At 54.4% G+C, this 24,976-nt stretch overlaps 1 protein-coding gene across 1 annotated transcript; it reads left to right on the forward strand.

Moving 5' to 3' along the window:
* Positions 1-4,728: 4,728 nt before the first annotated feature.
* UCK2 (uridine-cytidine kinase 2) lies at positions 4,729-24,584 on the forward strand. The gene is made up of 7 exons (XM_017815790.1): positions 4,729-4,984; positions 15,070-15,229; positions 16,239-16,335; positions 17,192-17,334; positions 21,606-21,703; positions 23,606-23,654; positions 24,164-24,584. Exons 1-7 carry the CDS (start codon positions 4,886-4,888, stop codon positions 24,301-24,303), a joined length of 786 nt encoding a protein of 261 aa, XP_017671279.1. The 5' UTR covers positions 4,729-4,885; the 3' UTR covers positions 24,304-24,584.
* Positions 24,585-24,976: the final 392 nt, after the last annotated feature.

Genomic DNA, 24,976 nt, shown 5'->3' on the forward strand with positions numbered 1-24,976 from the left:
CTGAACCTCCCCTGGCGCAGTTTGAGACCATAAAGTCCGGGTGTGTGCAGCCAGCGCTGCCCTCCCTGCGCCTTGGTGGGATGTGGTGCCTGGAGCCGCTCGGAGGGGAAGGTGCACAAGGCGTTTGCTTTTGTTCAGCGTACCCCTCGGAAAGAGTTTGGCTTGGAACAGCCTTCCTGGTTTCTAAAACTCTGCCCTGGGTGAATTTGCCAGTGGCATGAATGGAAGTGTTCACGGCCAGGTTGGATGGGGCTTGGAGCAACCTGGTCTAGTGGAATGTGGCCCTGCCCATGGAAGGAGATGATCTTTAATGACTCTTCCAACCCAAACCATTCTATGATTCTAGGAATATCCTGTTAAGGCAGCCCACCAGGAGGCATTTTTTGTGATCAAATATTTAGGAATATTCTAATCTGCCCTATACCAGGGGTTGTTCCTGTTCCCTGTACAGCCAGCAGTGCAGTACAGCATTTCCTGATTCACAGGGCTGGAAGCAGGGAATTAAATCTCCCATTGCTCTGTGTGTGTAAAATATTCACAGATGGGATGAGACTAAGAAGAACGTTAACGAGGACAGTGCAATAATGGCAAGGATTTGGCAGAGAGACTTAATTGACTTTTATTGAGGCTCCAGCGGTTACACCTGAAGCAGCAGAACTAGACCAAATCCACGGGTTCTAATGGGGTGAGGAGACCTAGAAAGCAGAAATACAGAAAAGGAAACAGGGCAGGCAGGGAAGGGCAGGTTTGTGCCTGTCCTTACATAACGGAGGAGTTTGCTATCAGTGACAGTGATGCGCTGTGGGATTACATGGGCAGAGCTGAGTGAAAAACAGGGAAGGTAAAAAGCCTATCACCCTTAAATTAAACACTCCGTTCAGAAGGAGAGTGAGAAACTGTAGTTCAGAGGAGACAGTGCAAGCAATGAGTGAGAGCATGAGGTTAGACAGCAAGCAACCCCTCCAGAGCCTGGTAACATCTCCAAGAGGAAATATAAAAGCCACACGTGTGCAGGTGCTTGCCAGTGAGTCAGTCACTGAAAGCTGCAGATAAGCACCCAAGGAAAGTCCCAGTGCTGTCTCTGGGCACGGGGAGCTTTCTGCAACATCAGGGAGAACTGAACATCAGCAACACGAGTCCAGTGGGATTCAGAGCCATCAGGGAGACAGGGATGAAATTAAGGACGGATATTTCAGTTTAGGGTGAGCAGTGGGAAGATATTGACAGCTGATGATATAGCAGGACTTGTGATATATAGAAGAAATTCTTTACTGGGAGGATGGTGAAGCACTGGAACATGCTGCCCAAAGAAGCTGTGGCTGCCCCATCCCTGGAAGTGCTCAAGGCCAGGATGGGGCTTGGAGCAACCTGTTCTAGTGGAAAGTCTCCCTGCCCACGGCAGGGGCTGGAACAAGATGAGTTTCAAGGTCCCTTCCAACACAGGCCATTTTGTGATTCTCTTGTTATTTTGTGCCCTCCTGTGTGCCACCTCATGCACTTCCCTGTGCTGTATGCCATCCTCCACCCTTTCTCTCTCTCTCTTCAGAGCTTCCTGGCTTTCCTGGCTGTGAGATGTATCAACATCAATCAAAGCAGCATTTTGAAATACTTTCTACTGCTGTGGGAAATGATTCACAGAATATCAGTTATTGATACTGAATGTGGTGTTTTGGCAGAGCCAGGCCAAGAGGAGACAGTCAGTGGCATGAACCTCTTTCCTCTCTAGTGTCAGTGCTTTGAACTGGAGGTAGAGGTGACAAGGTCTCTTTGTAATTTCATCCTGTCATTTTGAATCACACCAGGATCCTTATCAGCAGGGTTTTTTCAGACAACAGATAGCATATTACTCTCAATGGCATTTCCTTTTTAAAACAGCACTATGTGCTTTGATCAACTTGTAAAGGACAGATGAGAGTTGGATGCAGTTAGATTCGATGTAACAGCCTGGGATATGAGAAAACTATTGGCATAATACACAGTTCTGGACACATGAGTTAAGGGCCAGTGCAGTCTATAAACATTCTAGAAACAGCAGAGGTAATATTTATGGAAGTAACCTTGAAACTAGATTAGAGAGGCACATGTCCCAGTAGATTTCATATACTGAAGTCTCCAGACTTAAACTGAACAAAAGATTCAATTGCTTTGCACGGTGTGTTAATGACCAGCAGCTAGGAAAAGTGTGTAAAATTCTCAGTTTTGAGGAAAGGTGCTGTCTAAAACTAACTGGCACTTGGACTAGATTCACTTCCAGCCATTGCAAGTTCTTGTGTTCTAATTAAGCCTTGGATATCTTTAGCTCGTACCCCTTCAAGGCCCATCAAGGGGTATTTACTTATCCTTCCCCCTGCAGGTGTGTCTGCTCCTGCCACATGTCAAGCAATAAGGGGACCTGGAGGTGAAATGCCACAATGGGCATCCTACAGAGACTCTCAGGACAGACAGCACAGCCTGAAACAGCTGCAGCACAGCAGAGGGTTTGGTCTGTCCCCAAGCAGGGCAGCAGTGAGTGTAGGCACGAGGAGGACCAAAGAACCTGAAGGTTTCACTGTACTGATGGGTTTTGTCGTTCAGATACGGCTGTGTCAGTGCAGGGGTAAGAAGAAGAGCTGTGAATAGCTCCCAGGGCCCGGGGGTGTGCACAGGAGCTGTGCCCATGTTCAGGGCTTGGAAACTGGCAGGGGGCCATGGGAATCCACTGGAATTCATCCCCGCAGGAAGTTCTCATCCACATATAGCACTTCCTCCCCTGGCAGCAGCCACATGCAGTGCCATGCTCCCATGGCACAAGCCACAGTCTGCAGGGCACTGCTGCAGAGGAATTAGGAATGGTGGGCAGAGAGGGGCCACAACATCCTAGGAGCTCCTCTCTCACATCCTGCGTGATGAGGGCTGGGGTGTGGGACCTCTCTGGCAAACATTTCTACAACTGTTTCACTCTGTTGAAGTAGAAAGTTAAAAACATAAATGAAAGTTCAAATCCTATGTACAGCGCTGCCAGGAACCTTGGGGCATTGCTTGGGCCATCTCCTGCCTTGATGCAGGATCAGCTCCATTAAACATTTTCTACACAGAAGCTTGCCTAGTGCTTTTTTTTCTAAATCCTCTGTGGATTAGAGTCCTTACTCTCCCTAAACAACATGTTCTAGGACTTAACCATTCTCACACCTAGAAAATGTCCCTGAATGACTATCCTGAATTGCCCTTCTTACAGTGTTGAGCTGGCAACATTTTGTTCTAATCCCCACGGGGAAGATAAAGGTATTCCCTTCCTGTTTGTGGAAGCCTTTTATGTATTTGGAAATGGTTATCGTGTCCCCGCAGCCTTACAGCCCTGCAGGGACCTTCCCCAAACTAAACACGGATGGTTCCTGCAGTCCTGCAAAACCAAGCCCCGGGCTGTTCCCGAGACCCCGCTGCAGTCTCTCCATCAGGCCTCACCTTTCTCAAAACACAGTACCTGCCAACGTTTATATGCCCCAGTGGGACGTTTGCCTTTTTCACTGCAGCACCAAATCGGCTCTTTGATCCACTGTACTTGGGATCTTTATCTGCAAAAGGCCTGGCTAGCCAGCGGGTTCCCATCTTGCATTTTCACAGATCATTATCCCTACCTAAGTACAGTACTTTGCACTTGTCTGCATGGAATTGCACCCCACATTTTGCAGAGTCTTTTTCCATTTTGTCGAGAGCATTTTGACTGAATTGTGGCCTCCAGAGCAGTCATGACTCTTCCCAGATGGGTCCATTTGCCAAAGACATAAGCATAATTTTTATTCCTGCTTTTGGGTTGTTATTAAGCACTTCTAAGTGCTCCCGGGACTAGGGCCCAGATGGGGTGGGAAAATCACAGAATCATTAAGTTTGGGAAAGACCTCTAAGATCAAGTCCAACCATTTACCCAGCACTACTGTGTTTGCCACTAAATAGTGTCCCCAAGTGACATATCTGCACGGTTCTTGAAGGCTTCCAGGGATGGTGATTCCACCATTTCCCTGGGCAATCTGTTCCAATGCCCAGCTACACCTTTGGGTGAAGAAAGTTCTCCAAATATCTGAAACCCCCCTGGAATAATTTGAGGCTATTTCCTCTTGTCCTATCGCTTGTTACCTGGGGGAAAAGGCCACCCCCCACCTGTCCACAACCTCCTTTCAGGGAGTTGTCGAGAGCAATAAGGTCCCTCTGAGCCTCCTTTTCTCCGGGCTGAGCCCCCCCCAGCTGCTCACCAGACTTGTGCTCCAGACCCTTCTCCAGCTCTGCTGCCCTTCTCTGGACTCGTTCCAGCACCTCAATGTCTTTCTTGTCGTGAGGGGCCCCGAACTGACCCCAGGATTTGAGGTGCCTCAGCAGCGCCCAGAAAGGGAGATGGTCAGTGCCCTGGTCCCGCTGGCCACACCATTGCTGATATAAACCAGGATGCCCTTGGCCTTTTCGGCCAGCGTGGGGGACACACAGTGGAGGTTCGCGGAGGACACACAATGGAGGTTCGCGGGGGACACACAGTGGACGTTCGTGGGGGACACACAGTGGACGTTCGTGGGGGACACACAGTGGGGGTTCCCAGCACTCGCTGGGATGATGGCGAGCGGTCAGACAGGCGAAGGGAGCCGGTGCGGAGGCCGAGCGGTGTCCGGCGCACGGCGCGGCCGCACCGCCTTTGTCCGCGGGCGGGGAGGGCGCGGCGCGGTGCGGGCCCGTGCGGCCGCAGTGCCGCCCGCCGGCGGGCTGGGCCCGAGCATGTGCAGCTGCGGCAGGCACCTGGCAGGGAGCCGCAGCGCCGGGGATGTGAACCAGGCGGGGAGGAAGGCCCTTGACTCATCAGATAAATCCAGCCCCGCACGGCGAGCGAAGGCGGAGGAGGCGCGGCGGCGAGCAGGGGAGGAGGATGGCGGGGGACAGCGAGCAGCGGCTGGAGGAGCAGGGGCAGCCCAGCGGCGGCGAGCCCTTCCTCATCGGGGTCAGCGGCGGCACGGCCAGCGGCAAGGTGCGGGGGCTCGGCGGGGCAGCCCCTGGGGGCCCGGGGGAGCCCCGCGGTGCGGTGCAGCCCCCCCGCGCCGGGCGCGGCGGCCACATGGCAGCGCGGCGGGTCCGAGCGGCCGCCCCGCCACGTGCGCTCGCCGCGGCCCCGCCGCGCCGGCCGGGCATGCGGGGCCGGCGGTGGGGATGGGGATGCGGGTGTGAATGGAGCCGCGTGGGCTCGCTGGCTGCCTGGGGAAGGGCGAGCCTGCGGAGGGAGCACGGCCGCCGAGGCCTCTCTGCCCCGGGCGGCGGCCGGAGCCCCGCGGACACGTGGATGGAGGGTGCGGGGTGGGTACGGGATTTGCCCCTTCTTCCCGGCCGGGATCCTGCGCCCCTCCGCCTCACCGGGGAAGGGGGGCGTCCAGGCGGGGAGGGCGCTGGGGCCGTGCGGGGCGAGGGTGGCCCCGGCTCAGCCTGGGGGGGAGGTGGCATCCCCCTGCAGAATCCTCCCGTCTGTGGCTGTGGTCGGCGTCTGCCCCCGTTCCCCTTCACCTGCACCGTCCCCGGGGGCTGCCCGCCCCACAGGGACGATGCAATTCTTTAATTTTTTTTTTTTTTTTTTCCCGTAACGGTGTCGGTCTTGCGTGGGGGTGCCCTTCTCTGCCCAACTTTGGGGGTAGCAGGAGCGGGGATTCTGCAGCAAATGCTGACTCACAGCGGCAGAACGACCTCCTGGCTGCTGTGCCGGGAGGGGCTGGTCCTTGGCAGCGGCAGGTGGGAGCCGAGCGGGGCGAGGGCTGCGGGGCCGGGGCAGCCGCCCCGCCGGGGCAATGCGGGTCTTCCCGGGAGGCTGCTACACCCAAACTGCAGCGCAGGGCAGCCTTACAGCTCTTTAGCATTTTTATTGGAGTTATTTCACGCTGTGGGGTTTACTTTATTTGTTTATCCTGAGCTAGGTCGCTTTCTCTCCTAATATGAAAAGAAAATTACTTTTCCCCCCCTTATTTAAGAGCAGTAAAACCAGCTACACGGCTCATCAGCCTTTCTGTGCAGGGCAGCACGTCCCACCTGCGTTTTTAAGAGGCATTTTGGAGAGCGTGAATAGATTTGGAAGTAGCTATACCTTTGAAATATTGCTTGCTAAGGAAACTGAATGTGGGCCAGCACGGGAGGAGGATGAGCCTTACATCTCTGGTTTGTTTTGTGTTTAGAGGTGGGGACCCCATTTTTTCCCTTGAGGGGTGGCATAATCCAACTGCTGTGTTTCAGCCCAGTGTTTTAAGCATGTGCCTCTGAGTACCCTATTGATTCTTGGACTGCTGTTGCTGCTGCAAGGGGGAAAAATCCAGCTGTAACAGGGGAGGGATGGTGAGAGAGGATGCAATCTCCTCCAGTGGGAACCAAAGCTGGATTGTTCCTGCAGCACCGCTCCTGGTGACTCAAACACGCTGGGTTTGTCTGTTCTCTGATGCGTGGGTCTGCCTCTCTGTAGTTGTCCCAATAACATCGTGTCTGGCGCTGCTGAACTGTTATGTCTCTGAACACGGTGTCTCAGGCCCACAAGGTAAAAGCAGTGATTACAGTACAATACGCTACAGTGGTTCTCAACTTCAAAGGGAAAATGCTTAATAGCAGCAGGCTGCCTTAGTAAAAAATAATAGGGAAATGGCTCTTCCTAGCAAGGGAGATGTTACTAACTGGCTTTTCCTGTCTCTCGGCTTTGATTTCCCCCCTCTCCAGTGATTGCTGCCTGCTAAAAACCTCTGTGCAGTGCTGTCCATTGAAGGGAATCCAGCAGATCGTACAAAGTTGGTGGGGAAAGACTGCAAGAAATATGCTGGTGGGAAAAAAAAAAAAAGCTTGCACGTGGAGAAGCAACAGGAGAAAAAGGACCTGGGGTTTGTGCCCACAGGCCCTCAAGTTCACATGTGGTGCAGATGCAAGGCAGGGCTGCAGAGAGGCTGTCCCCCACCTGCCTGGTGACAGTGTCCTGTGCCAGGTGATGCCACGTGCTGCAGCACACTCCCTGGAGAGCAGTGCTTAGCTAAGGGCTTGCTTGCAGCTAAAATCGAGCCCAGGGGCCTACTGTGCTGGTGTGCCGGCTCTGGGTGAAAACAAAGCGCTAGCGGGAAGGTGAAGCAGGCACCTTCCCACTGGGAAAGTGACAAATCCATCTGACTCGCCTTGACACCAACTGAGGGTTGTTGTCACAACACACCCCTTTGGCAGCACACCAGCCCAAAGATAACAGAGGGAATTTGCCTTCCAAGGGCCTCCCACTGCTGCTTTTTAGTCTGAGATGGGCAAAAAGGGCTCCACAATCCCCCCTACCACTTTCAATGCACCAGCGTGGTCAGGCTCTGGAAGGAAGAGATCCTGTTTGTAGCTTGCCACAGCTTGTGTCCTGTGGTGCCCTGGGGAAGCTGGTGTTGGAAGCAGCTGGCCTTTCCAGAGAGCTGGGGGGTGTTTGGCTGGTATTCCTTAAAGGCAAATCTGTGAGAACTCGAGCTCAAAGGCTGAGTGCTGTTCCCTAGTGAGCAAAAGAGGCTTGAGCAACTTTGACCACTCAAATAGGATAGGTAGAACCCTGAGTGCTCTCCTGGTTTTGGCTCTGAAAAGAAATCTGGACTGTGTTAGGAGCAAAACTGGGGAGCCACAGAGCACCCTGGGCAGGCTGGGATGCTGCACCTTCTGCGAGGGCAGTGCCAGCTGCATGGTGGCTGTTTTGAGTCAGCTCAGCTGGGACAGGCTCTTCACAAAAGCTTACTGGGAAGAAGCATTTCTTCCACTGTCCCCCAAAATCCAAGCACTGTGCAGCCCGGGCAGAGCTTGCTGCAGTTTCCTGGGGTAAAGGAGAGGACATGGCATTAAGACCGTCCCCTCCTGTGTCGAAGTTGGAGATGACTGCAACCGCCTCATTTTCTCAGAGGGATTCCTAAGGCTGTTTTAAGAATTTTCTTTAATCCTATGCATTTTCAAGTGCCCTGCTAAAGTTCTAGTTTCCCTCTTATACCCATGGTCTTTGTGCTAAGAGCTTCTTCCCTCCCTCCTGCAAGAGATTCCTGACTACCAAGGACTGCAGCATGCAAGGCAGGCAGCCAGGCTGCGGGCTGGAGGAAAGTTCAGGGAACTGACTACTGAGATGAGCTGGGAAGTGTTGGGATACCCCCTAAAGCCCTTCCTATATCCTCACTTCAGTTTAGCTGCTGGGACCTTCCAGCTCTGCCAGCTGTGCTGGAGCAGCTCGCTCCCAGCAGCAGTGGGAGCATCTGGTACTGAGGTGGCTGCAGGAGTGGGAAGAGCTCTTTCAGCTCAGGCTGAAGCATTAATTGTTGTCCCCACATGAAGCGAGGTGCTGATTGCTGCCTTCCAACAGGAGCTTGTAAGAAAAGACAGATTTGTGAACGGCTGAACACTTTTGTTGGCTGTTCATTACTCAAACTAGTGAGGGCTGAATGTAGGTGCCACTGTAGCCCCGTGGTTGCATCATTTGGGTCTTGAGTTAGTACTTGAAGTTAACAGTCTGTTTGAACATGCAGCCTCAGAGTTTCCAGGCTGCAGAGCACCAAGATTGCAGCCAGGTGTGTTCTTCACTGTTACTCCACCAGGCACTTTGCTTTAAACACCAGAAAGGCTGGCTGAGTCTGAGCTGCCTGCCTAGAAAAGTGAGCCAGCTGAAGGAGGCTGGTGTGGGACAGCCAGCGTGTTGTTCCCCAGGGAAGCAGTGGTCTGAGTTGCATGAGGCAGTTCCATCTCTGCACGGGACTTCTTTGGTGACAGAGCTCAGTCCCCTTCCCCAGCAAGGGCTGAGGTCCCCCACAGCAGCCCGGGGATCACTGCCACCATGTCACCACCTGGATGGCTGACAGAGAAGCCTGGGGGAGACCTGGGAGTGACCCAGGGGCACCAGCAGGAATTTCAGCAGCCCTGTGCCGGTTCAGCACCATTTCCTGGTGACGTTTGTTCTGTGGCTGGCAGGAGCCCTGTATCACAAGGTCTGACTCGTTAAACACTGGTGTCAACGTGTGCTAGAGACTCATCAAACTTTCTAGTAGAACGTTGTTCTGTGCCAACCCCGATCAGACTGATACACAGGACGTTTTGATGGGTCAGCCCTTTCCTGTTACTGATGGAATATGTGTGAGTTCGTTATGGAGCCTGGTTACCATAGTCCCGTGGGCTCAGCCAGCTCCGGGCTATGGAGTTTGCAGCAGGGGCTCAGGAAAAATATCCTGTGCCTAAAACCGGAGGATTGGGAGGGATTGTGCTAGAGGGCTTGTTTTCCTCCCTGTGTGTAATCTGTGTTTAGAGCCTCTGTGTTTGTGCCTGTTTGTGCTCCAGCCTGGGATTGCTGATCACATGCACAGTGTCCCAGGGTGAGCGAACAGAAACCTGGCTATCCCACTCCTGGACTGGTTGGCCTGTGGCTCACAAAGGGAAAGGCAGGAATGGTGAACCTGCCTGGGAAAGCTCTGGGTGGAGGCCCAGGCTTTTGGTACGAGAATAGCAAGTTTCCAGTCCCAGTGTTGCCGTACGGATGTGCTCCTTTACGACTGGAAAGGATTGCGTGGGTCATGAACTAGGGCAGACATTTGATAGATGCTCTGGGACCCTTCCCAATTTGGTATCTGTTCTGTGTGTCACCCCAGTCCACCAGGCACTTCCTAGTACTCTATAATTACCGTAACCTTCAAGAAGAGACCAAAATCTGTAACTCATGTGCTGCTGGAGGGAAGGGAAGCACTGCCACGGCTCCTGACTTCAGGGACATGACTGAGTAATAGCCCCCTGTGATGCCTGGAAAGAGAACTGTGCTACAGGGGACACTGGAGAAATGAAACAAGTAATGACAGTGGTCCCTGATGTTTGATCTTAGGGGAAAATCCTGTTAGATCCCAAAACTGGTGGCTGTTTTATCCACAGGCATGTGATGAGGGCACCCCAACCAGGCTGCTGCGGATGCAGAGCCATCAACAGCCCCTGCCAAGCCTGTTCACATCCCGATCCTGCAGGAAGGGCATTATGGCAGTGGTGTCCCTGGAGATAACCTCTGGGCTCCTCTCCCTGGTGAGATGTGACTGCTGCAGTCTGTCCTTGCTCCTGGCTGTAGCATTTGTCTTGGGCCAAGGGCATTGCTCCATTGAGGAGGACTGTCCTCGTGAGCAGCAGCTTGGCTCAGGGCAAGCAGCCTGCAGTGGTGGCAGGAGGCTGGGCCTCTCCTCCTTGCACACTGGAGCCCAACACACACCTCTTGTGGTAGGTCTTGCTTCTGGCACAGCCCTTCTTCACCTGCTCCTGAGAGGTCTGGCAGCTTCAGCATTTCTTTAGGGCTGAAATGACTTGATCTGGGTAAGTCACTTTTGCTGGGTATCTTATCTAGAATCCCTGGGAGGATGGGAGGTCCTTCCTGCAGCTGTAGAGGGAGCTTGGACACCCCTCTGTAGTGCCAGGCTTTCTGGGAGTGGACGGTCTGCTGTTAGTGAGTAGGTTTTAGCATGTCCACCTGCACAAAGGTTAGGAGTTCCTGCTAGCCCAGAACAGGCCTTACCCCCAGAAGCAGAAGTACGTGTATTACCGTGGCTACTGCACCAAACCTGGAGCAGAAGGCATCAGCTGTGTCCTGCCTGGCACCTTCACGTGATGGTTCATGGTGGTTGACTGTGGCACTGTCCGTCAGCTTTCTCCCTAATACCCATCTGAAGTCATAATTCACTGCTTGATCAGAGCTACCCAAGAGGGATTGTGGGATAATCTGCATAATAATGTTGGGGAATTAGTCAACTCCTGAAGAATATTTGAGCAGCTGGCTGTAGGCCATGAATTAAATAGGTAATTAATATATTCCAAATAAATGTCAGGGGTAGGCCTCTGAACACCAGTCTTGATTTCTTCCCCTGTGCACCACCTCTCTCCTTTTGGGAAAATATGCTGGATTTCTCCCCCAGGTGCCCTCTGCCTCTTCCTTTCCAGCAGAATAAAGCTGTGCTTCTTCTTTGAACACTGGCTATTTGTGTGCTTGGTTCAGAGGAGGAGTCCTGCAAGGGGAGCTGCAGCTGCCTCTGTTCAGGAATAACCTCTCCGAGCTTGCCGCTTGTGCTGTGTGGATACCTCCCTCCCCACCGTCTGTGTGTGGTGTGGGTTGGTTGGCACAGCTTTCCCAGGGAGCAGCTCAAGCACAAAGCCTGGGGGAGTGCAGCTCTGGGGGTTGCAGCCAGTTTGCTCAAAGCAGGAGCCGAGTTCCCCTCGGTGCAGCGTGTGGGAAGTCGTGACCGATGGCAGTGGCCGGGGCTCGCTCCTTGCCTGTGTGCTTGGGAAGTCCTGCATCGGTTTCATGTGGCTAACATGGGAAAGGTCTGCTTGGCAACCATGGAGGCTGCTGGGTCCTGGCTATATTTAGTTTTAACCAAGTTCTGGAGGAGGGGAAGGCTTTTGCTTGAGAAAGCATCCTGTTGCCGGGAATGCACTGCGGCTGAATCACTGTCAGTGTTCGCCTTGGGTCGTGCTGAGGTGTGCATGGATGATGTGGATGTGGAGAAGGGGCTGTGTGGAAGCCTTGGCATGGCTCTCATCTACTGCAGATGAGATGTGTCATGTAAGGCAGAGCTAGGGGTGGGGCTCAAATCTTAGAGTTTTTCTCTGTTGGGATTCATTTGTAGCATCATGTTATCTTCCTCAAGTCATCTCCTGCAGTCCTGGGCTTCTCAGAGAAGAAACAATAGTTGTCTTCTCCCCTGGGAGAAGCTACAAGGAATCTGCAAAGGAAGGAATCTGAGCCCAGGCCATCCCTTCAAGTGGGTGCTGAGTGCATGTGCCAGGACCACGTGTCCCCTGGGTTACCCTGCATCCTGGCTGGTTGCATCCTGGCACTGTACTTTGGAGTCATGCTCCAGTCTTGGTCTTTCTGCTCATCTGCCAGCCTCCCCAGAGCCTGGCTGTGGCCATTTCTAATTATTAGTGAATATTTCACAGTCATGTATGTATGCTGTGCTGGTTTGGGAGAAGAGGGTTTAAGCAGGGGACGTGCCAGTCATTTGGGGGGACACTTCCCGAGGCCAGGAGTTTCTGTTCCTGTTGTGTAGGGGAATTTCCAAGCTCCGTGTTTCTGGTGTTTCTTCCTCCTTCACAGAGGGTGTTTATCAACCAAGGGGAAAAACTGCCTGTCCAGCTGTAGGAGATATTCAACTGGCATCAGGGAATGCCCCTCATGAACCAGTGTTTCCATCACAAATGATAGTGAGAAAAGGAAAAACCTTCACTTGGACCTTGCTGAGGTTTGCTGCCCCACTGAGGCAAGATGAACGCAGCCCTGAGGTTGGAGGAACATACCCTGTCCCCCCCCCCCATGTCCCTCTGTCTTGCTGCACTTAATGCAGGTTTAATGCGTGAGCAGTGCTGTGGCCCACACCTGCAGGACCAAGGTGACATGTGTGCCTCTTCCCAGACCCCAGAAGTGACATCCTTGCTCACCCAGGCAGTGTGGTATGCTGAACCTGAGCTTGGTCCTAAGAACAGGGTGTCCTCATGGTCATCTTTCTCTACCACTTCTGCCAGCTCTCCAAAGCCCACCATGGAAAAGGGAAGAGTCTGGAGCATCTGCCTGGATGCTTTTGCAAGAGGTACCGTCCACCCAGAGCCCTGATGGCAAATGCAGCTGGCATATGCTCTGATCCTCATCCTGGAATGCCAAGGGAGGACATGTTCCAGTCTCCAGCTGCCAGGGGATGTTTTCTCCTTGGATTTTTCTCACCATTGGGTGTCTTGAGTTGTGGGGCATGCAAGAGAAGGGTGATTTTCAGAGCTGGTGGAGACTCTTCTCCACCTTCCAGGATCAGTAGACCAGAGATTTTTGTGTTCATAAGGCAGAAAAAAGGCTGACAGGAACTGTCTGGTGCTCTCAAATGATTTTATTGCCCATCCATGTGCTGAGGTCCAAGGGGAGAGAGTGAGCGCAGTTCGTGTGTTACTTTGATCCAAAGTAAAGGAGCCCTGTTCTCTCCACTGGGCTGGGGAAAGCAATTCCTGGTGCAGATCCATGTGGAGCCTGCGGATCTGTAGGCTGGGAACCTGTATGGCTGTGCTGAAAGGTGGTTTACTCCTAATGGCAAAGGGCCTGGGAAGTTTGGTGTCCTCGTCAGCTGTGGCCAAGGCTGAACCCTGCTGCGCTACGTCTCCTCTCTGCATGGGAAGGCAGCGGTGTCCAGGGGAGAGAGCAGGCAGGAAAAGTGGAGGAGAGGCACTGTGCACGCCCTGGTTTTGCGAAACCTAGGGGATACAGCTGGATAAGCACTAGGGCTGACCCTGGCTGCAGAAGGATGTGGGGAGCGAGCAAACAGAGGAAACAGAGATTGGGCTCCAGCTTTGTGCCTGCGTGTGCCAAAGGGCAAGTGACTGGCACTGACATGCAGGGCTTTGTTCTGGGTGGTAGCCGCCTGCTGCAGGGCAGGGCTGCCAACGTGGCTCGGGAAGCACAGCTAACCAGCTGTGAGAAGCAGGAGGAGAAGGTGGGATGCTCAGGGAGACCCCATCCCTGACCTGAAACACGGAGTTGTGCCCCAGGCTGCCCGGGCTGTTGTCGGGCAGCCCGAGCCAGTTCACTCAGCAGCAGAGCTGTGTGGAGGCTCTCCAGCCAGGCTGGGGCTGACTCACAGCCCAGCGGTCACAGCCAAGTCAGGTCAGCCTGGCCTGGAGGGGAAGAGATGGTCTCTGGAGGCGGGAATGCCGTCAAATCTTCCAGCTTCTCAGGCAAACAGCCTTGCCCTCTGCCTGCTGGGGTGATCTCCTCTGCCAGGCATGCATTCCCCTCCCTGTTCCTTCTCACCAGCACCGTCTTCAGCTCTGCAGCCAGGTACGGAGCAGATGGTTGAACCAGCCAGGAGGTGGGAGCATGGAAAAAGCCACTGGCAGGCTGGGCTAGGCAGGCTGGGGCAAGCAAACTGCTCTTTGTAAGGCAGAGGGCTCAGCAGAGTGTTTGTGGTGACTAGGGCCAGGAGTGGCTCAGCAGGGCATCTGCAGCCAACGTGATTCCCATGAGGTGAAGGAGCTCAGTTTGGCACCAGGAGCACCTACTTTGCCCTGAACAGTGGATGCCGTGGGGCAGGAGCAGGTGGGACATGCAGGGCTCCTGCAGGCAGCAGAGTGTTCCCCAGCCAGCCTGACCTTGGCTCCTGCTGGCCAGGGCAGTGCTGGCTGCCAGGTGGTGATGCAGTTAACACTGCTGCGGCCAAGGACTCCTGTGACTAAGGAGAAGGGACTGAAGCAGGCTGTGGGATTTGTCCCCCAAGCTCTGAGTCGTGTTGCAATGGCAGGGTCCAGTGTGACCCTGCCTCCTGCAGTGCCAGCAGTCCATGCTGGCCACTCGCACCCAGCCCGCTCCGTGCGGCGTGAGAGGTGCCAGTCCCTGTGCCAGCAGCGCTCTGGGGATCTTGCACCGGCAGCCAGAGCCACGTGGCTCTCCAGCCGCTGACTCCGCAGTGCCCTTAGGCTTGCTGTGCCAAGAGGCACCAGGATATGCTCGGGCTGCTCCTCCCAGCCCTGGCAGCAGAGCTCCCTGATAAAGTCCCAGGGCTCTCTTCCTGGTGCCTTTTCATCCTGGGTTTTGTTGGCTCTCCCTCTGAGGACTCTCTGTCTGTGCCCATACTGTGGTGGGGTTTCTGGGCTGGATCAGGGCTGGGGAGCCAAGGTACCGGGCTCCTCCCAGGGAGGAGGCTCAGCCCTGGTGTCCCACAGCTCCGCTCCCTGGGGAACTGCCTGGCAGGCTGGAGCAGCTGGGGCCCCTGGGCATGTGGCTGAACCCAGGGAGGAGCCAACTGTTCTCCTGCTGCCACTTATACCCAGAACAGGAGCTGTGGGCAAGCCATAGGGGCGGAGGAGAGGGAGGCAGGCAGCAAGCTCAGTGCTGCTGTCACACTAAGGGGCACCACAGTGATGCCTCTGGAGGACTTTTCCCTCAGTGGCTTTGGGCTGGGCGTTCAAGACGACCACAAACTCTCGGCTGGAGGTCCAGCAAGCAGTGCCCTGTGCATCCAGGAGTGAATGTTAGCTAGATGTTAGCCCCGTGCCACTTAGATACCACATGCCACTCACTTGCTTCCTTTGCCATTCCTTTCCCAGTCTTCAGTATGTTCCAAGATCGTCCAGCTGCTGGGCCAGAATGAGGTGGACTACCGCCAGAAGCAGGTGGTGATTGTGAGCCAGGACAGCTTCTACCGGGTCCTCACCTCAGAGCAGAAATCCAAAGCACTCAAAGGCCAGTTCAATTTTGACCACCCAGGTGAATGGAGAACAGCACTGGGGGTCTGCCACGCTGTGTGGGGCGAGGGCTGGAGTGGGACCCCCAGTTCACCAGCAAAGAGCCTGCATGGACACTATCTCTACATGGGGCAGGACTGGGTGGCCTAGTTGGCCACCTGTGTCCCCTGCAGTACAGCTTCTGCATCTTGGGAAAGAAACTGCCTCTGGGGTGGAGTGTCTGCGATGAGAAAGGGCAGGTTGTGAACCCTCAAACTCTTCTTAAGATGCTTCTCTTCCTGCAAAAACATCCCCCAGTTTGAACACCTTTTTCATAGAATCATCAAATAGTTTGGGTTGGAAGAGATATTAAAGGTCATCTTCCACCTCACCTGCCATGGGCAGGGACACCCTTCACTAGACCAGGTTGCAAAGGAACAAATTGGTTTTTGGTGCAGCTGGGTTGGACACAGGGAGATCAGGCCTGGCACAGCCCCCTTGAGCCAGCAGCTCCATGTCCCTCCTTCAAGGAGGGAACCATCTGTGCAGCTGCTCTGCAAACCCCTCCACTGAGGGGGTTGTGCCCTGTTACTACAACAGAGGCTCTTTGAACCATCTCTGGGCCTGGTGGGGAAATTCCAGAGCCACTGTCCCTTCGTCCCCAGGAGCACAATGGCCAGAGGCAGCGAGCACTGAGCAAACAGAGCCCTGTCTGTCCAGTGGCTCCAGGCTGGAACACTGCTCCAGTCTCTCCAAGGGCTGGAGCCCTGGAGGAGATGCCTTCCTGCGCCCGGGCTGTCAGTGCTGCTGTACAAGGGCGGTATTGATCCCTGTGGGCCACATCCCAGGCTGCTGCAGAGCCATGAAGGCCCATGGCTTCGGGAGAGTTGGGTCTTGCTACGCCCATGGGGAGGTGCAGGGCTTTCCTCCCAAGTCTGTACATCTGTCTGTCTCCAGTGCAGGGTGCCAGTGACTCTGGCTGGGCTGAGCTCAGCACCTGGTGGGTGGGAGAGGTTGCAAAGCTGCCTCGATAACGTTTCCTCTCTCCTCAGATGCCTTTGACAACGAGCTGATCGTGAAAACACTCAAAGAGATCACAGAAGGGAAGACGGTCCAGATTCCTGTCTATGACTTTGTCTCCCACTCCAGGTCTAACAGCTGCTCCTGCCTTGCCTTGCTGTGCCTCCGCTAACGCCCTGTGGTGCAGCACCCAGCCCAAACCGCCTGCCCCTCTCATGCCTGCTCTTAGGCACCTAACCTGCCAGCCAAAAGTTTCCATCCTAACTACTCCAGCCCCTTGGCTAGAGGATCCAGGACAGATACAGGAACAGTCTGAGGGTCTGGAATAGCCATGCAGTGACATCCAACAGCATACAGGCGTCAGTGGAGGGGGATTAAGACCCTCCCCCTTTTTTTCCCCCCATCTACACTTCCTCTCCCCATAAACTGTTTGCAGCTTTAACAAGTATTCCAGGCTCAAACAGCTCAGCAGTGCCAGGAAAGGAGGAGGATGACAGTTCTTGCTCCTGCAACACTTCCCTTGCATGTGTTCAGCTTCTTTCTGCATGCCTTTGTTGGTCATGGATGGTGTGACCCTGCTCCATTTCCCACAAAAGCGCTGTGCTGTCAGGGGAGTGCTGCCTGGTTCCCAAGGGAAGCAGAGCTGGCCGTGCAGGTTCCTGTGGGTCAAGCCCCATGCATAGGCTTTCCCGGGCTTTTTGTGGCTTGGCACATAACACTTGCAAGCAGCAGCTGGCTGAGGTGGGGGGAGAAGGCCTAGTGTGCTTCCCGCTCTGCCATTTATCCTTCCAGGAAGCGTACGTATGCCTTGGATTCCCTTCACGGCGGTGGGGTAGGTCTGCCCTCTCCTTGGTCGGCCCCCTGGTGCAGCAGTGATGTCCCAGGGTTGGAGCAGTGCCTAGGAGCACCGCTGTTTCCCCCCCCTCCCACCTCTCTTTGGTTTCCCTCCCCACCAGCATATTTTGACTCTCCTTCCCCCTGCTAGGAAAGAGGAGACGGTGACCGTGTACCCTGCCGACGTGGTGCTCTTCGAAGGCATCCTGGCCTTCTACAGCCAGGAGGTGCGGGACCTCTTCCGCATGAAGCTCTTCGTGGACACGGACGCGGACACCCGGCTGTCCCGCAGAGGTGAGGCCCTAACATGCCTTGTGCACCGGGGACAGAAATATCCCTTAACTGATCCGGGCAGCTGGTCATGGAGGCAGGTGACAGTGACCAGAGCTGGCACAAAGCTGTGCTGCTGCTGGTGGAGAGCACGGCGGAGTGTCACGGAGGGCAGCTCGTGGCAGTGGAGAGCACCTTGCTCCACGTCTCTTGGGACTTTTGCTGCCTTGCCTGGGATTCCTGCTCTGATGCATGCAGCACTGTGACTGCTGAGTGTGCCATGTCCTCATATGGCCCCATGGCACCAGCTCTGTGCCAGCAGCTGAGTGGCAGCTGCTGCCAGTCAGCAGTTACCAGCACGGAAGGGTGCAGCAGGCAAGGCAAAGCATCTGGACAGTTCAGTCAGAAGGCAGTGCCTGATAGATCCCCTCAGGACCTGGGGTATGAGTCTCCCGGGGGAAGAGAATTGGAAGGGTAAAAGTGAGAAAACTTGTGGATTGAGATAAAGACAGTTTAACAGGTAAAGTGCTCTGAGGATGGTTTTGGGGTGTGAGAACGTCCGTTGTGGATGGTGCAAATGGAGTGTCTGGTTGTACATCTTGGTCTGTGCAATGCAGCGTGGAGCCTCTTTGGGGTTCTTGGCACTGGGGTTATGGTTTGGGGGCAAAGAGCCCTAGAAACCAGAACATCCCTCTCTAGGACTCCCCTTGTCCAGCTGGCTTGGCTGTGGATTGCCAGCTGACATGGGAGGAACTCCAGCTCTGCAGGGTCTGCATGACTTGAGATGCTGTTCATTTTGAAGCAGCCTTTAGGAGCGGTTCACTGATTTAGCACCTCCTGGCTGACTGGAAAAGCATCTGAGGACTCCTGGGGTCAGAATTCACTTCTGTCTGAACTGTCCCTTCCCCTGCCTGGCTCCAAGAGACTCCACAGGGTGTCTGGGGATGCAGAAGGAGAGGAGTGGTTCCTTCCAGAGCTCTGTGCTGTGACGAGAGGAGCGTGTCTCAGTGCGTCAGTCTGGGAGTGTTGAGTGCATGGGACTGTTCCACTCTGCAATAGAGCTGGTCTTGCCTGCCCTCCTGCTGTCAGGCAGATACACAGCCTCCTCAGCTGCTGGGATGTCATCAGCACTGATTAAAATCTCCTTTTTACGCATCCCTCTTGACCCTGCCCACTGTTCCTGCATGACTCACCCAGGGAGGTGACAGCACAGTCATCGCAGGGAGATGTATTAGCAGGTCACAGATACGCACTTGCAAGATCCCGAAATGTGAGCCTTAGTCCCTTTAAACAGAAGCCTGGATCCACACCCAGCTACGGGGCAGCACATTGTCCTGGTGTAACCCCAGCCAGCAGCTCAGCTCCACGCAGCTGCTCACCCAGCCTCCCCTGGTGGGATGGGGGAGAGAATCAGAAGGGTAAAAGTGAGAAAACTTGTGGGTTGGCATAAAGGCAGTTCAGGAGGTAAAGCAAAAGCCACAAGCAAAGCAAGATGAGGAATTTATCACCACTTCCCGTGGGCAGGCAGGTGTTCAGCCGTCCCAGGGAAAGCAGGGCTCCATCACATGTAACCGTTATGTGGGAAGACAAACGCCATCACTTTGAATGTCTCCCCTTCCTCCTTCTTCCTTCAGCTTTATGTCATCCTATATGGACGTATGGAACGTCTCTTAGGTCAGTTGTGGTCAGCTGTCCCAGCTGTGTCCCCTCCCCTTGCTGGTGGGGTGGGGTGAGGAGCAGAAAAGGCCTTGGATCTGTGTAAGCACTGCTCAGCAACAACGAAAACATCTCTGTGTTACTAACACTGTTTTTAGCACAAATATGAAACACAGCCCCATGCCAGCCACTATGAAGAGAATTAACTCTATCCCAGCCAAAACCAGCACATTCTTCCATCTCTTATTCCAAACCACTTCCATCGTGCTCAGGTCCCATGCTATCCAATACATTCTCTTTACCCACCACCCTTCTTCCCATCCTTTGATGTAACATACAGATATCATTCCCCGTGTTATGGATCATCCCTGTTAATGTGCCCCAAGTGTCCACTGCATTTATTTAGTCCATGGTTTTGGGCTCCACCTGTTATGGTGGTCACTCAGGACAGGAGAGGTGTGTTGTGTGGAGTTAGTGGGCACCAAAGCCAGTTCAGGTCAGGTCACTGCTGTGCTCACGCTGCTTCTGGTAAGGCTTGTGCTTCTTCCATTCACCATCAGTTGCTTGCACAGGGGCAGCTCGGCTGATTGAGGGGCTGGTGTCTCCTAGTTAGGGCAACTTTGTGTTCCCCTGGTAGGAATCTGGCTGTTTGTCTGCTGTCAGCAGCTGGTAGGACCACTGCAGCATTAAACCTGTTTACTGTATGTCTCCCTGGCATTTCTGGGAAAGGATAGCCTGTGTGTGAGGTGCCAGAGGTGTAATCATGTCCCTGGAACATAGCTGGAGGCAGCTTGTAGCAAAAGTTGGGATCTTGCATTGTGATGTGGCCCTGAGTCATCTTTCTGTCCCCGAAGTCCTAAAGGGTTGCATCAGTGTGCTTTTCAGTTGGGCAGCAGCAGGAAGTGAGGTTCCTGGAAACCCTGCTGACGGCTCAGTTGATCAATAGTGCTGGGGTTCAGTATGTGCAACTCGCACTGTCTCCATCCTGGCCCCTCTCCCAAGAAAAATGCCGCTAGCAGAGTGCAAGGGGCAAGGTCTGTGAGGTACCTCAAACAGCCTGATCCATGGGGATCAGGGACCTGATTCTGGCTGAGATCCCTCGCTGCCTGTCCTTGGCCAGTTTCCGTACAACAAAGGTCCGGTGTCACATGCGTGTTTTGGGCCCGATTTGAGTGATCCCTGCTGGCTTCAAATGGGTGCCGATCTGTCCTTGGGATATTTGCCTGCCCTGTGAGCGATCCCTCCAGATTGGGTGCATGGTCTTAGCCTGGGTTGTTGGGACCTGTTGCTTCGGGGCCAGGTACCAGGCAGTGGGTGCTTGACTTCTGTTTGTGTGGGGGGCAATTCCTGCTGTGGTCTGCCCTGGGAACAGGCAGGAGAGCTTTGCCCTGTTAGGACCAGCCCCTGCACCCTGGGGCAGCTCTTGGGCCTCCTGCATGTGCTGTAAGTACACCCTTCCCTGCCCTGGCACAGACAACAAATAGGGTGTGGGACCTGGGAAACAAAAGCCTGTTTTATTTTCTGTGCCTCTTTTTCTGTATTGTTTGAGCAGGGGCTTGCTCCTGCTCTTGGGAGCAGGCAGGGAGCTGGCACACATCCTTTTTCCCCCCCATCACTTCCCCTGTGCAGGGCTGTGAAAGGGCATGCTGTGAAGCTGCTGGCCAAGGGCAAAGAGCCGTGGGGACGGTGCCAGACCAGCACTGTCCTGGCCCTGCGAGCACAGGGGCAGCGGCTGCCCAGCAGGTCACACAGGCTGGCAGTGCCGTACCTTGGCTCTGCTTGGGACATGAGGGAAGGCTCACTCCCAGCCCAGTGCCAGGCACTAGCATGCTGGGGAAAAGCCAGACAGCCCCTTGGGGAGAGCCAAGAGCTGTCTGCTCGGCCACAGGGCTGTTTTGGCTCTTCCCTGTGGATTGAATTCCTGCTGAACTGGGCCACTTGTCCACACTGAAGTGTCTTCAGAGCAGAGATGGCAGTGGCCCAAATAAATAGCTCATGCAAACAGGGTGAAAGGCCCCAGTGGCAGAACAAGCAGGAGGACAGCTTGCTCTCCTGCCTTCTGGCTTCCTCCTGAGCTCACCTCCTTCAAGCACACCCTTAGACTGCTTTGCCTTCCTGTCCCACTCGGCCTAGGAGAGCACAAGGAGCCTGGCAGAGCTGGGCAGGGAGTTGAGTTTTGCTCTCCTCGCCTCTGTAGACCTGAGTTAAACTGGGCCTTAGTATGTGTATGAGTAACCTCATTGCATTTCTATTCTTTGGACACATCTGCACGGGGATGACTGAGAGAATGCCCTGTCCAGCAAGGCAGAGCCACAGGAGGGAGGCGAGGGCTGAGGCTGGGAATAGTCAGGACCAGGGTGGCACTGGTTATAACTGGAATGTACTTGTAGAGTTGAGAAGGGCAGGAGGCCAAGAAAAGCCCTTGGTCAGGTCAGCCAGCCCCTGGCTCCCAGGAGAGCTTGGAAGTGGGTTAAAAGCATGTAGCTGGGCTGGGATGTGCTCAGACATAGGCAACAGCTTCCAGGAGCAGAGACCTTGGGCAAAATAGCTGAGTGGCTGGCCAAAGGCTGTACTGAAGGGAAAGAAGGTGGAGAGATTTGTGCCTTAGCTCCTGACTGTGCCTTATATCTTCCCCACAGTGCTACGAGACATCAGTGAGCGAGGCAGGGACCTCGAGCAGATCTTATCTCAGTACATCACCTTCGTCAAGCCTGCCTTTGAGGAGTTCTGTTTGCCGGTAAGTCAGGGGAGTGACACCCACAGGAGTCTACCAAAAATACCTCATACTCTGCCCAGCTCCTCAGACAGGGGCATTTTGTGCCCAGAGCTCAGCTCAGCCTTCTGTGCATTGCTCCTTCCCTGCAAGCTCTGGCCAAAATGGGGCTGCCAGTGCTGGCCGGGGCAGGGCAAGATGGGGACTATTTATACAGCCACTGCCTTCCTGGTGAGATCACCCTTCCCTAGGGGAAGGTGACATGACAAGAGAAACCCCTCCCTGCACAGGGCCTGACAAACCACTGGGCATCTCAGCAGGTGCCAGCCTGGGAGGGAAGATCCTTGGCTACCTTTAGCCAGGGAAGGGGAGATCACCGCCCCCAGGCAGTGTCTGCTGTGGCTGCCTACTCTTTTGGGCTGTCCTGCATGCCCTTTCCACTCTCCAGTGCTGCTGCTTCATGCTTGGGAGAGCAGGGAAGCTGCTGTTTGTCTCTACACCATGGGTTGTGGCCTTGCAGGTTGCATTTCCTGACTGGTGAGTGGCCAGGGTGGACCAGGGTTGCAAGGTCTGCCTGGAGAAATGAAGCTCTTTTGGGAGCTGTTACTGGAGGCAAGACTCTCTAGCAGACAGGCACTGTGCACGGGGGAGACCAGTCCTGCAGAACTTGCAGGGGAAATAGTATGTTTGCAGGATTAGCCATTGTACACCTTTCCTGGCTCTCGTGGAGAGGACCCTGTGCCTTGGTTCTCAAGGCTTTTTAGGCAGATGTGGTAGTTTTATGAGGAATTTTTGTCTTAGTCTGGAGGAACTGAGCCACTAGAGTCCTGCAACCTGGGAACTGCTGGCTAGCATCACAGGCAGGAATTAAACCTGTGCCTCCAGCCTCAGGAGCATCTCTGTGCCAGCCTAGCCAGCTCTACCCTTTCCCATAAGAGGGGCTGATTCTTTCTGTGCTACAAGATCTTTTCCTGGCTCCTATGCAGCTCCCTTTTCTCCGTTGTGGCTCTGGGGACCAGTTCCAGTGTAATCCCAGAAAGGCTTTTCCCAAAAGGCAGGTCCAGCTTGCAAGGCTCCTCTCCTTGCAATCCCCAGCAAGGTAAAGCAGTAGATGCTGCTTCATCAGTGTCTTCTGATGAAGAGTCTGTAGGAGGATGAAATGTGAAACAGGGAGGGCAGAAAACTGCTTTGTCCCTACCCACAGCTTTGCAGTGGTCTGCTCCCACTTCCAACCCGGTGCTCAGTGGCAGAGCAATTGCATGCAGATATTGAGCACACTCAGCACCCACTGTTACTGTTATTCGACTCCTAAACCAGCTCTGGGCCGAGCAGTCCAGCACTGAAACGGTCCCACATATCCTGGTGATTTTTGATATGTCTGGAAGCACTCGGAGGTGTCAGGTGACACCCATCACCCAGCTGGCTTGGCGGAGTTTGGCTGTCAGCTGTAAAACTGACACAAATGGGGGAGGAAACTGAGACTGGCACCTGCAGGTGAAACTAGGTCAGAACTGGTGTCCTGAATCACACCTTCTTTGCAAGCAATGTGGTAGGGAATTCTCCCCCCATTCTGAGCAGATCATGTGGCTGTGCTCAGGCAAGTCTGGATGGACTCAGTGAGAAGGATGTTCCCAAAAGCATCAGATGCTGGAGTCTTGTGATCATGAGGCTTCTTAATTCCAGGTTTTGTTAGGGTGCCTCTTACTGGCATCTCTATGAGCTCAGGAAAATGGAATCAGGGCACAAAGCATAACCCTCAAAACACAGAGCAGAACGCCAAAGAGAGCATCCAAAATGGATTATCAGCAATCAGTGGGTTTGGGTTTGGCAAGGGGAGGGCAAGGACCTGCCCCAGGAAGCAGGGATGATGCCCCAGCCTGGTGTCTCTCCAATTTCCCTGTAACGTAGTGCTCTCTCTCCTCCCAGACCAAGAAGTATGCTGACGTGATCATTCCCAGAGGAGCAGATAATGAAGGTAAGTGGACCCAGACCCCTGGCAGGTGGCTTTGGGCTGTTGCTCTTGCAGTGGAATTAGGTAGGAGGTAGCAGGACCTGCCACGGAGGTGACCCAGGCCGCTGCCACCTGAGAGAGTGCTGTTACCACACTGTGCTGAGATGAGCCTGTTCCCTTTGCTCCTGCCTGGAGCATTAGCGACTGGGAGTTTGTGTTTCTCTGCTCAAGCCTAAGAGCCCATCTATATGCAGTACTTCCAAGCTTCCAAGCAAACTCCTGGTTCATCTCACATAAAGGGAAATGGACTTCTCCAAGGCCTGGGTCAGCCAGGCCTGGAATCAGCCTGACCATACTGGCTTGAGTGCCGGGCTTAGCTGGGGCAGAGGGATGAAGTCCCAGTGGGGCAACGGGGCAGCTCCTTCCCGCAAGGTTGGGAGGGGAGGGGACCAGGAGCAGGAGAGAGACAGCAGGGGCACCTGCTGGTTGATTTGCAGCGATCCTAATGCAACCTCTCCCCCTTTTGCTCACAGTGGCCATAAACCTGATAGTGCAGCACATCCAGGACATTCTTAACGGAGGACTCAGCAAACGCCAGAGCAACGGCTACCTGAACGGCTACACTCCTCCGCGCCAGCGGCAGCCCTCAGAGTCCAGCAGCCGGCCTCACTGACCCCGGGCGGAGGCGTGAGGCTGCGGGCCGGGCACCAGGCCCTGCCACTGCCCCTCTGTACATACTGTCCGTTCGATCCCCCCTTATCTATTTAAGAAACCAGACGGAGACGAATGCCTTTAATTTTGTATGTTCGAAATGCCGAATGAGAAGCAGCCGGTTGCTCGGGAGCCCGGACCGCCCACAGCTCCTGGCCTTGCTCAATAACTCCTCCAGCACGGAACCGGCTATAAATCTCTATAAATATAGAATTGCTCTATTTTTGTGTAAATGCAGAATAACGTAAAATTACTTGCCATAAGGTATTTGCCAGGCTCGGTGTTGCTGGGAGGGGCCGGGAAGAAGGTCCTGGGAGATGTTGGTGTCAGGATCTTCACCTCAAAGGCGGTAAGGAAGGAAGAGCATTCAACAACTGCTTTAGTACTGCAGGTCTCCATCCCAGGGAAGGGCTGGGCTGTGGTGGAGGTGGCAGCTTGAGTGCGGCATGAGTGTTACAACTGGGCTGGGGTTGCCTCCTCCTGCCGTTGCTGTTCAGGTCCGAGCAGCCTGGTGTTGGCTGGCAGGTGCTGGACAATGCCACTGGGAGCTAGGAGAATGATGTGGAAATACCTCTCCCTGACTGTCTCTGCACCTCCAAGTCTCAGTCCCTCAACAGCATCCCATTCTGTGTCTG

This window comes from Lepidothrix coronata, unplaced genomic scaffold (genome assembly GCF_001604755.1).
Source record: "Lepidothrix coronata isolate B3197 unplaced genomic scaffold, Lepidothrix_coronata-1.0 Scaffold52, whole genome shotgun sequence".
Taxonomy (NCBI): Eukaryota; Metazoa; Chordata; class Aves; order Passeriformes; family Pipridae; genus Lepidothrix; species Lepidothrix coronata.

Coding starts and splice junctions, on each gene's coding strand:
- UCK2 (XM_017815790.1), top strand. CDS start 4,886: ATGGCGGGGGACAGCGAGCAGCGGCTGGAGGAGCAGGGGCAGCCCAGC. Junction 4,985..15,069: donor GCGGCACGGCCAGCGGCAAG/GTGCGGGGGCTC, acceptor TTCCTTTCCCAG/TCTTCAGTATGTTCCAAGAT. Junction 23,655..24,163: donor CAGAGGAGCAGATAATGAAG/GTAAGTGGACCC, acceptor TTTTGCTCACAG/TGGCCATAAACCTGATAGTG.